Consider the following 12,495-nt stretch of genomic DNA (forward strand, 5'->3'; position numbering starts at 1 on the left):
CTGAGAATAATATCTCGAGGTAAAAACTGATCACCGACCATAACGATGGCCACTTCGTCGATAGTTGGAGCATTGTATCTACGCACATGTTGGCCAGGAGGCGTTTTGTCAGCGGAAATAACAATTTTATGCGTATAAGTAGGCATCAAATCGATGGCTGTTTTGAACAGACGCACTAAATTATTATTTTCGTGGAAAAGATGTTGTAATTGGGAAACGATTGTCCTTTCAATGTTGGGAGAAATTTCGCAACGTGCATTCAATTCAGAATTTCTATCACTGATGAAGTACAATTGTAAAAATTTATGATTCTCGCCTGAGAATGGTAGAAGAGACCCTGCTCTATGATAAATTTGCCCTTTTACTTTGAAAGTAGACATAAATTGATCTGGATTTTCAATTTGGGCTCCAAACGACGTCATTTGGAAACATGAGTTGTATTTTCTGATTCATTTATATTCCTTATGTCCAGGTGTCCCGGTCGTCATTTATATCCCCCTGTTTTATATCCCGCTTATTTTTCAGTTTTTTCCTTTTTTTAGTTTTTTTTTTACTTTTTTAGTTCTTTTAGTTTTTACGTTTTTTAGTTTTTTTTTAGTTTTTTAGATGAATTTTTTTTTTTAGTTTTTTACCTTTTTTTCTTTTTAGTTTTTATTGGTTTTTACCTTTTTTTTTAGCTTTTTATCTTTTTTATTTTTTTTTATTTTTATTTTTAATTTTATTAGTATTCTTTTTCTCTTCTATTTTTCATTTTTCCTTTTTTTTAGTTTTTTTTAGTTTTTAGTTTTTTAAGTTTTTTCCTTTTTTTAGTTTCTTTAGTTTTTTTAGTTTTTCGGCTTTTTTATTTTTTTATTAGTTTTTAGTTTTTTTGTAGTTTTTGCCTTTTTTTAGTTTTTTGAGTTTTTTTTTTAGTTTTTAGTTTTTTACCTTTTTTAGCCTAACCAGGATTTGAACCTGGGACCTTCATTCTCCGTTCTGACACCCTCTCTCACCGAGTGACTACTCCAGCATGTTCATTTTGGTGTTTTAAATGGTATATTATTAACCAAATTAATGTGTTTTACAATATACTAAGCATCGTCATAACAAAAATGACGGCAACTAATTTCATGACGTCAGCCGAAACATGACGTCACCTGATCCACAGATCCACAGACCCACAGACAGACAGACAACTTATTTTTATATATATAGATATATATATATATATATATATATATATATATATATATATATATATATATATATATATATATATATGTCCCACCAAACAAAGGTGGGACCCAGGACTTTTTGGAATGCAGCAGGCGTGATTGCCGGCTCGATCACAAATAGATTGCAATAGGCCTACAAATAGTTTACGCTATCTATAAGATAAAAAAAAAAAAATCATGTTGTTTTCCAAAAGCTGAGCTCTATAACTAAATTATATTCTTCATGATTTTTGCGAAAGAATAAGAATAATCTTCAAAAGAATGGAAAATGGTGCTGAATTGCACAACGCCTTTTTTTTCTAGTTCTTGAAAATACTTCTCATTCAAATTCTACGGCTCTTGTGTTTGAGCAGTCTTTCGTAGGCTGTATATCTTTTTTAGGCTATTCTATTTGAAACCCTATAAACCACTATTCAATCAGCGCTATTATCAGATATAATGAATGGTAACTATTGGGGCCATCCCATCCCCCTAATGTGACTAGAGATAGCCCTAGACTGTATACGAAAACACAAGAAAATCATTTAATAATAAGAGTTTTTATGGCACTTGGACGGTTGATCAGATCTTAATAAAATTTGATGTTTGGAAGGATATCGTGTCTCAGAGCTGTTATTTTAAATCCCGACCAGATCTGGCGACATTGAGGGGGAGTTAGGAGGGGGAAACCTAAAATCTTGGAAAGCACTTAGAATGGAGGGATCGGGATGAAACTTGGTGGGAAAAATAAGCACAAGTCCTAGATACATGATTGACATAACCGGAACGGATCCGCTCTCTTTGGGGTAGTTGGGGGGAGGGGTTCAGTGATTTGGTGAATTTGGTGCTTCTGGACGTGCTAGGACGATGAAAATTGGTAGGCGTGTCAGGGAGCTGCACAAATTGACTTGATAAAGTCGTTTTCCCAGATTGAACCATCTGGGGGGCTAAAGGGAGAGGAAAAATTAGGAAAAAATAGGTATTTATAACTTACGAGTGGGTGATCGGATCTTAATGAATTTTGATATTTAGAAGGACATCGTGACTCAGAGCTCTTATTTTAAATCCTGACCGGCATTAAACCTCTGATTTTCCTTTCAAATCAATCTATTAATTCTTAGAATTTTGTTAGAGCTCATACCCTATGAGCTCTTGGCTCTTAGCTCTTCTTGCCTCGTCACAAGTGCCATATGAGCTCTTAGCTCTTGTTGAATATATAATATATATATATATATATATATATATATATATATATATATATATATATATATATATATATATATATATATATTTATATATATATATTTACTATATTTAATTTTTAAATATAAAAAAATATATATTACTTAAAAAAAATAATTTTTCCAAAGTATTTAGAATTAATTGGACGGTCTTGTCATAGAGCTTGGATAAGAGATCCAAATAAATGACAGAGAGCTACAACCCCACACCAGAGATCTTAAGATCCCTGCAACCCGACACCAGAGATCTTTCCCAGAGATCTTAAGAAGAACCATTTAGCTTCTCGCGTTTTGTGCTGAAAATAGGGGGATTCAGTTTTAATGTTACCTGCATCATAATAAAGTATAAATTCTGTTCTTTTGGTTAAATGGGGCAGAACTTTATTTTTGAAGTTTCAGGAAAGGCAGCCCATAAAATGTTCTAGGATACCCGGTAAGAAAACGCTAAAAATCAGCTCAAATGAATTAGCGTTTAGCAATCTGGTCGCTTTTGGAGTTCCCTGTAGTGTCACCTGCTTTGATTGAAAAGATCGCCGTCAAAAGAGACGAAATATTCTACTGTCTTTACAGTCAAATTTTACAACCAAACCAAAAACTCTCGAGAGCTCTCGATGATGACTAATCCTGTGGGAGAACTCGCTAGTGGGACCTTCTGTTTTTGACGGTCAGTCCGACGCTTTAACCCATTTTTGACGGTCAGCCCGACGCCTGGCTGAATTTTTTACGATCAGCCCCGACGCTTTAACCCATTTTTGACCGTCAGCCCGACGCCCGTTGGAATTTTGACAGTCATCCGACGCTTTAACACATCTTTGACGGTCAGACCGACGCCCGACGGAATGTTTGACGGTCAGTCCAACGCTTTAACCCATTTTTGACGGTCAGCCCGACGCTCAACGTGACATTTGAAGACGGGCCCGACGACAGCCTGACGACAAACAGAATTTTAAGGTATTGTATCACCTTCAACCGTTTTGAGGTAATATGTTTACCCAGCTGTTCTCGTTCTTTCTCCATGGCGTGATGCATTATTTGGGGCTTCATCTTACACAACTAGGGGGGATGGATTGCAATTGCCACGGTATCAACCGTTGTCTTTCGAAATAGAGTCTATTGGGGAATCGAATCGTACCACTCTTGTTATTCCAGTGTTCCTTTCAAAAAAGCTCATAGACTAGAATGTTACCAAAGTTTCTTCTTAAGAAGAAACTTCACTTAGAAGAAACTTTAGGTTTTGTTTAAAAATATCAATATTTTTCTAAAGTTTCATCTGATTCGACTAAATTTTAGACATCAGAACTAAAGTGCGAATCAAGAAACAAAATTTATTTAAATTAAATTTTTTATATTATAAAGAATAAATTATGAAATAACCAGAACAGCTTATTATAAAAATAAAGGAAGCAAAAAGGAATGACTTGTATAACATGAAGTTGAGAAATGTCAAATATTTTCTTCTGATTTAGAGGATTGAATTAAGAAGAACATAACCTATAATAGTAATCAACAAATGAACCCTGTGTTTCCCGGTTCTAATCAACGAATGAAGTGCTGAAACCTGTATTTCCCATTTTATTTGACACTTTTTTCTGTTAAAACAGAATATATTACAATAAATTTCCTCAAAATTCCTGTTTAAAGTTTCAATAAAAAAAATCCTCCTTTTATAACTCAGTTGGTAGTTTTTTTTTGCACCAATAATCAATTTGTGTCGAAAACTGAATTTTTCTTTAAAACCCAGGGATTTTTTTTCGGCTTTAATTATAAATTGTTTCATCTGACATAATTTCTGTATTTTATATTTCTCCTCGAATTTCTGTTGGAAAATCATCGAATATTCGAATTATTCTATATACAGCTGTCCACCATAAAATGTGGGTATAACCCAAGAAATTGTCTGTTTTGCGTTAGCTGTGTATCCACCACATGGAAAAGGTAAAAACCACATCGTTAATGAGGTGTGCATTTCTCTCCTTTTGGGATTACTGAGGGTTAACAGTTCGGAACGGCAAGCAGCCTAAAATATTCAGCATTTTGGATCTACAAGGAACGCGGAAAATTACGCGGTTAAAAGCTCTTCCTTAGTTCTTTTTTTCTTTTAGTCGTCCTTTTAGTCGTTAGCTGTTCAGCAGCCCGGGGTGTGTTTTTATGGCACTTGGTATTAACCAAGTGACATATAGCAATCGCAAATTCTGTCGTTCTGTCTGTCTGTCTGTCGGTCCCGGTTTTGCTACTTTAAGCACTTCCAGGTAAGCTAGGACGATGAAATTTGGCAAGCGTATCAGGGACCGGACAAGATTAAATTAGAAATAGTCTTTTTCCCGATTTGACCATCTGGGGGGGGGGGGGGGGTGGGGGGGACGGTTAATTCGGAAAAAATAGAAAAAGTCAAGTATTTTTAACTTATGAGCGGGTGATGGGATCTTAATGAAATTTGATGTTTGGAATGATATTGTGTCTCAGAGCTCTTATTTTAAATCCCGACCTGATCTGATGACATTGGGGGGAGTTGGAGGGGGGGGGGAACCTAAAATCTTGGAAAACACTTAGAGTGGAGGGATCGGGATGAAACTTGGTGGGAAAAATAAGCACAAGTCCCAGATACATGATTGACATAATCGGAACGGATCCGCTCTCTTTGGGGTAGTTGGGGGGGGAGGGGTAATTCTGAAAAATTAGAAAAAATGAGGTATTTTTAACTTACGAACGGGTGATCGGATCTCAATGAAATTTGATGTTTAGAAGGATATCGTGTCTTAGAGCTTTTTTTTAAAAATCCCGACCGAATCTGGTGACATTGGGGGGGAGTTGGGAGGGGGAAACCTGAAACTTGGAAAACACTTAAAGTGGAGGGATCGGGATGAAACTTGGTGGGAAAAATAAACACAAGTCCTAGATAGATGATTGACATAAACGGAATGGATCCGCTCTCTTTGGGGTAGTTGGGGGGAGTTATTCCTGAAAAATTAGAAAAAATGAGGTATTTTTAACTTACGAACGGGTGATGGATCTCAATGAAATTTGATATTTAGAAGAATATCGTGACTCAGAGCTCTTATTTAAAACCCGAACGGATCTGGTGACATTGGGGGGGGGGGGAGTTGGGAGAGGGAAACCTAAAACTTGAAAAACACTTAGAGTGGAGGGATCGGGATGAAACTTGGTGGGAAAAATAAACACAAGTCCTAGATAGATGATTGACATAAACGGAATGGATCCGCTCTCTTTGGGGTAGTTGGGGGGGAGTTATTTCTGAAAAATTAGAAAAAATGAGGTATTTTTAACTTACGAACGGGTGATCGGATCTCAATGAAATTTGATATTTAGAAGGATATCGTGTCTCAAAGCTCTTATCTTAAATCCTGACCGGATCTGGTGACATTGGGGGAAGTTTGGGGTGGGGGAACCTAAATTCATGGAAAACGCTTAGAGTGGAGGGATCGGGATGAAACTTGGTGGTTAAAATAAGCAAAAATCTTACATACGTGATTTACATAATTGGAATGGATCCGCTCTATTGGGGGGGGGGTTATTCTGAAAAATAAGAAATAACGACGTATTTTTAACTTACGAAGGAGTGATCGGATGTTCATGAAACTTCATAATTAGAAGGATCTCGTAACTCAGATCTCTTAATTTAAAACTCTCCCGGATCAAGCGTAATTGGAGGGGGGCATTTGGGGAGACCTGAAACCTTAGAAAATACTTAAAGTGGTGAGATCAGGATGAAACTGGATGGGAAGAATAGAAATCTGTCTAAGATACGTTACTGACATAACCGGACCGGATCTGCTCTCTTTGGTGGAATTGGGGGGGGGGGGTAATTTTGAAAATTGATGTATTTGTAACTTACGAAAGGGTGACCAGATCTTAATGAAATTTGATATTTAGAAGGATCTTGTGCTTTAAAGTTCTAATTTTAAATTCCGACCAGATCCTGTGACATTGAGGGGAGTTGGAGGGGGAAACCGGAATTCTTGGAAAACGTGAAAATTGGGGTATTTTTATCTTACGAATAGATGATCGGATCTTAATGAAATTTGATTTTTAGAAGGAATTCATGTCTCAGAGCTCTTATTTCAAATCCCGACCAGATCTTTTGACATTGGGGGGAGTTGGAGGGGGAAATCTTGGAAAAACACTTGGAGTGGAGGAATTGGGATGAAGCTTGGTGGATAGAATAAACAAATGTCCTTGATACGTGATTGACAGAATCGTACTGGATTCGCTCTCTTTGGGGGATTTGGGGGGAGGGGTTCAGTGATTTGGCGAGTTTGGTGCTTCTGGACGTGCTAGGACGATGAAAATTGGTAGGCGTGCCAGGGAGCTGCACAATTTGACTTGATAAAGTCGTTTTTCCAGATTCGACCATCTGGGGGGCTAAAGGGAGAGGAAAAATTAGAAAAAATTAGGTATTTATAACTTACGAGTGGGTGATCGGATCTTATTGAATTTTGATATTTAAAAGGACATCGTGACTCAGAGCTCTTATTTTAAATCCTTACCGGCATTAAGCCTCTTATTTTCCTTTTTAAATCAATCTATTGATTCATAGAATTTTGTTAGAGCTCATACCATATGATCTCCTGGCTCTTAGCTCTTCTCGCCTCGTCACAAGTGCCATATGAGCTCTTAGCTCTTGTTTTTCTATATAGATGGGTCTATAAAATGTGTAGGTCTAAGGAACCAGGAAATTACTTGTTCCGCATTCATTGTTTATCCACCCCGTGGGAAAGGTTATAAACATACCGTTGTTTAGCCCAACCTCTCTTCCTTTTTAGGGGCAAAGAGGGCTAGCTTAGCGGTTTGAAATGGCAAGTGCCCCAAAAAATTCAGAATTCTGTTATAGTTAAAAACTCCCCTTAATACTTCATTTTTTGATAAGTTTTTTTTTCATCTTATTGCAGTTATGTCATTGGATTTCCTGCTGAATTTTATGTTGGGAGAGAACACTCAGGAAAGGAAAAGTTTTTTTTTTTTTTGTAATGCACCTTCGTATATACTAGTCCATTGGCTATAGTAATTGATGATTTGAGGATATTTTTTAGCCCTTCAATTGGACAATCTGTCTTGGCTTTTTCTACAATTGGCCATGACTTTGACTTTTGCCACAACTATTCCCTTTTTATTAATTTAAAACTAATTTTATAAAATCTTACTGATTTTATCAGCCAAAAATAAAATTATTACACGCAGCGTTAATCTTGGGGACTTGTCCTAGCCCCTCATTTGGAAACCATAAGACCGTATTAAGAAACAAACGATACGCGGAAAAAAAATATTAGGAAGGCGAAGTGTGTCTAGCCTTTTTTTCGAAAATGCTTTTATGACAAGTTGTGAACTAGTATTTAACTAGATTAGTTCTTGAAATTCGATAAAGGGTAGTTCTTACAAAGTCCAGACTAGATAAATTGTGTTTATAACTGTTAGGTAGATAATAGATAAGATATTTATTTCAAAAAATGTCTATCACAAGCCCTGAAGGACTGACCGAATTCCCATTTCGGAATCATAAAACCAAAAAAATAATAATAAAAAAAAAAACACAACAACTAAAAAACTGGCAAAACGATGCCAAAAACAACAATATCAGAAAGACAAAACTACTCATTAATCAAAAATATTAAGCGGTAAGGTAAAATGACAGAAAGTTAAAAAGATAAAAAATAAAAAAAAATATAAAAAAGAGTCAACTAAAAATATTGTTAAAAAGGCTTAAAAGAGAACATATAAAAAGAAGGAGGGAACAAAAAATCAAATGAACAATAAACTTCGGTATCACCAGTACCGAAAAAAAAGAAAACAAAAGGAAAACTAAAGGTTTATTTTATCGGTAATGAAGGGGACAAAGGCTTTTTTTATACTTGGAGGTAAAGCAACGGATGAGGGATATTAGTTTGGGTTCTGCTTTTAACCCGTTTCTGAGATTTATAACCTAATTTAGCCGACCTAACGTAAATTTAACTTCTACCATCAAAGCTTGTATAAGACTGAAAAAGCTAACTCACAAAGCTAATTGAATCCAAGTAAAGAAAAGGGAATTTTGGACATTCGTCAGTGAATGTATACATTAACCAGATTCTGGACATTCACAGTAACATAACTGTAATTTGACTTATATATCTCATAATTACAAGTTAAAACTGAAAATTCAAGTAAAAAGTATCTGGTCTAAAGCTCTTATTTGGTAAATATTGAAAAACATTATTTAGAAGATGTTCCTACAGAAAATTTTATTAGAAAGAATTTTATTATTTATTAAAATTAATTTATTAGAATTATTCATAAGAATTTGTTAGAATTTTTATCAGAAATTATTTATATTTTAAGGTAGAAAAGAAATATTAAGCCTTAGGGTAAAAATCAAGTCAAGAAAATAGACAATAACATGGATGCTAGGGGACTATAATCATCATTTGAGGAGGGCATGGGGGCTGACTTCCAATCTTCAAATAGGAACGGCCTTAAGATGTCAAGTGCTACGATTCTACTTGAAAACCAGAGCTGGTTTTCAAGTAGATTAGCTTAGAGAATTTTCAAGTAGATTCGCCTAGAGAGTTTTTCGAGTAGATTATCCAACAGCATAGAGAAGTTTATCATAGACACTTCTTTTAACAATCTAAGCATTCTAACTTGGAAATAATTTGGTGTTGGGATATAAACAAATTCGAGCGTTAAATATCAAAAACATAAGTAAAAATTTGTAGGAGTAATAAGAGAAAAATTTTCCCATTTTTTTTTTGTAAAATCGAAAACTACCTGATTGCCCCTTAAAATTGTTTTGAAGCCTAACGGTTAAAGTTCCAGGTAAAGTTAAGCAACTATCAACAATTTTTTGAAAAAAAAATCCCCTTCCACCTTTTCCCAATATTACCCTAACACTAACTGTAAAGCGCAATTAAAACACAATTTTGCATTTTTTTTTTACGAAGTAGGATGTATGGAATATATCGAAAAAATATTAAAACCCCTTAAAAGTTTATGAATTTGATCGTTAAACTTCAAAAAGCTAAATCAGAATTTTCAACTTCAAGCCTGAAGACGTGAACATTAGAAATTTAATTTTCAAACTCGCAAATTCTCAGCTGCAATAAGAGTCAGCTCCATACTAGATGTCACCCAAAAAAAGATAACTAAGCGAAGAAGCAGAGCAGGGATTTGGAAATTGTGCTAATTCTGGCACATCGGCTGAAATTGGCAAAAAATATTGGCTCTTGGAATTATTTAAGTGAATCAGTTGTTATGCAACCTCTCTCCAGTCGTTCAAATCCTAAATTACAAGAAGTGAGAGCACGAGGGGCACGGGTTCGATTCCCGGCGTGGCCGGTTCTTTGGTTTGGGACGAGGGTCATTGGCGTGACTAGTAAGCTCAGCCGCAGTCGATTCACCTCTAAATGGTTACGTGGAGAAATCTGGAGAATGTAAGCAGGACGGCTGTGATAAAGTACAGGATGGCTGGCCCCCAACCAGTTTTGGCCTCATTGGGTGGCCATTGAGTGGCCTCAATGCTCCCAATTGAGGCCACTGGATCTTGAAGCTCTTATACGATTTAATTTGACTAAGGTGAAGTCTTAATTTCTTACAAGTTTTGCTACACCTAATTTTAATGGTTTGTTCTGAATGTTATATGAAATAATTATTTATGGCTTAGAGCCTGCACCCCTTCCACCCCTTGATCGTGAGACAGTTGCTTTTATAATTTTAAATATTGTTCTCAGAATGTGCCTATTGATTTGTCGATTTTGTTCAGGGCGAAATCAAAAGTTCTACGGGGAATTAACTTGAACCAGGTCTACCCTTGGACTCTTTACGATTCTTAAATTTACATTATTAAGTTATTTGAGTTTAGCATTGCTTACTACAAGCTTGTTAAAACTTTGCTTTACATTAATTTTAAAAAAGTAATTAATTTATTAGAATAAATTGTTAATTATAATTTATTATAATTCATTAGAATAATTTATTAATTAATTTATTCAATTTAAATTTTTTTATTTAATTTAAAATTGAAAATTTATTTTAAAAATTTTATTTTATTTAATATTTATTTATAATAAATTAATTAATTAAAACATTAATTTTGTTAAAACTTTGCTTTACTAGATATGTGTTAATATAATCCAGAAAGATGATGCCAATTATTTGGAGGGGATGCAAGTTAAATAAAACCTACAAAGAAGAAGTGGTTTGCATAGGAGATTATTATGGTAAATATTAAAAGTTGGGGTTTCCTATTGAAGGATAAAAAGTGTGTAGTAGACATGGGTCCGATAGCGATGGTTCCTAATTTTTTCTGAATTCTTTTTTTTTTCAGTCAGACTTTAGTGGTCGTGTGATTAACAATGATCATTTCCTTTACTGGGGAGAAATTCGTCGAGTCTCTGAAGATGGTGTAGAATTTCATTTCCAAGTGGTGGAACAAACCGAATTTGTCGATGATTCGTCATTTCAACCCTTTAAAGGTAATTTTATTTATGGTAACTATTACAACTAATTTTGAACAAGTTCCTTAAAGCTTCAATCCGTAAATTCAAACAATTTCTAAGATAGTAAATCCCATGACCCAGAATTTTATCGTAATTTTATGTTTAACAATTAAATATTTTACGAATTAAGGACAACTATTGAAAATATTGGAAATAGCAGGAGAAATCGTAAATTTCAGGTTCAAAGTGGAGGCTTACGGGTCTACGAAATATGTCATTCAAGTAGCAAGGTCATGAAAAAAAAAATGCCCCCTGGACCTATGTTAGGTCTATGTGTTGCTAAAATGGCGTTGCTGGTATAACTAATGGTGTTTTTGGTGTTACCTATGTTAGGTCTTCATTCCTGAAAACCACGATTTTCTGAGAATTTTCTTTTGGTTGTTTTAAGATTATAAAGCTTTTTGGGCAGTAGGTCATTTTTGTCAGTGTTGCCTCATTGCACCGTGAAAATAGATAAGCGAAACTAATTAGTCAATTTTGACAAGGTTTTTGTCCATATAAATTGGAACATGAACAATATGTTAACTCATAAAGACAACTACACCTTCAAAGGTAAACCATAACCTTGGTGTAGGTTTTTATCCATATAAATTGGAACATGAACAATATGTTGACTCACAAAGACACCTACACCTACACCTTTCAAAAAAAAAACTACAAAAATAGAGGTCTTTTTAATCAAAGATTGAATTCCAATTTTTTGAGATACATGTGGTTATGTAAGTTCTCACTTAACCAATTTGAACAATCAAATTTAATTGTTGCTGTTCTTGGTACTTTGAATGAAAAATAAAAACAAAAAACGCAAGTATATTGTGAATATTAAACAGCAAATCGGCCAACTCGAAGAAGATAAATAAAATAAAATAAATAAAATCGAAGAAAATAAAAACAAAAAACGAAAGTATATTGTGGTCTTTTTAATCAAAGATTGAATTCCAATTTTTTGAGATACATGTGGTTGTGTAAGTTCTCACTTAACCAATTTGAACAATCAAATTTAATTGTTGCTGTTCTTGGTACTTTGAATGAAAAATAAAAACAAAAAACGCAAGTATATTGTGAATATTAAACTGCAAATCAGCCAACTTGAAGAAGATAAATAAAATAAAAACAAATAAAAACAAAAGAACAAAAAAAAATAAATAAAAAAGAAGAAAATAAAAACAAAAAACGAAAGTATATTGTGAATATTAAATTGCAAATCAGCCAACTCGAAGAATATGAAACGAATTAGCTGAAATCCCCCCAAAGGGGGAATTGAAAGAGTATTTCATGATAAAAGGATAGTTTAGTACTAGAGTAGGATAGAACAAAATCTCTTAGTTGAGAATTTGTTCGCCATTTTAAAATATCAAGAAAGTTTACTCTGATTATTGTATAATATTTTCGTTGTATAATCATTGTTGTTATAATTATCTCAACCCTGTAAAGATAATTTTGTTTCTCGTAATCATTAAAGGTAATTATATATATATATATATATATATATATATATATATATATATATATATATATATATATATATATATATATTTGTATGTATGCATGCATGTATATATGTGGCACTTGTAT

At 34.1% G+C, this 12,495-nt stretch overlaps 1 protein-coding gene across 1 annotated transcript in view; it reads left to right on the forward strand.

Moving 5' to 3' along the window:
- LOC136040798 (rho GTPase-activating protein 190-like) overlaps positions 1–12,495 on the forward strand; it is a gene marked incomplete at its 3' end in the record, with an annotated part of 203,100 nt that overhangs the window by 36,617 nt on the left and 153,988 nt on the right. The window contains 1 exon segment of the mRNA XM_065725127.1: positions 10,749–10,896. Within this exon segment, the coding sequence (XP_065581199.1) occupies positions 10,749–10,896 (148 nt within the window).

The sequence above is a fragment of the Artemia franciscana genome, chromosome 21 (genome assembly GCF_032884065.1).
Source record: "Artemia franciscana chromosome 21, ASM3288406v1, whole genome shotgun sequence".
Lineage (NCBI taxonomy): Eukaryota > Metazoa > Arthropoda > Branchiopoda > Anostraca > Artemiidae > Artemia > Artemia franciscana.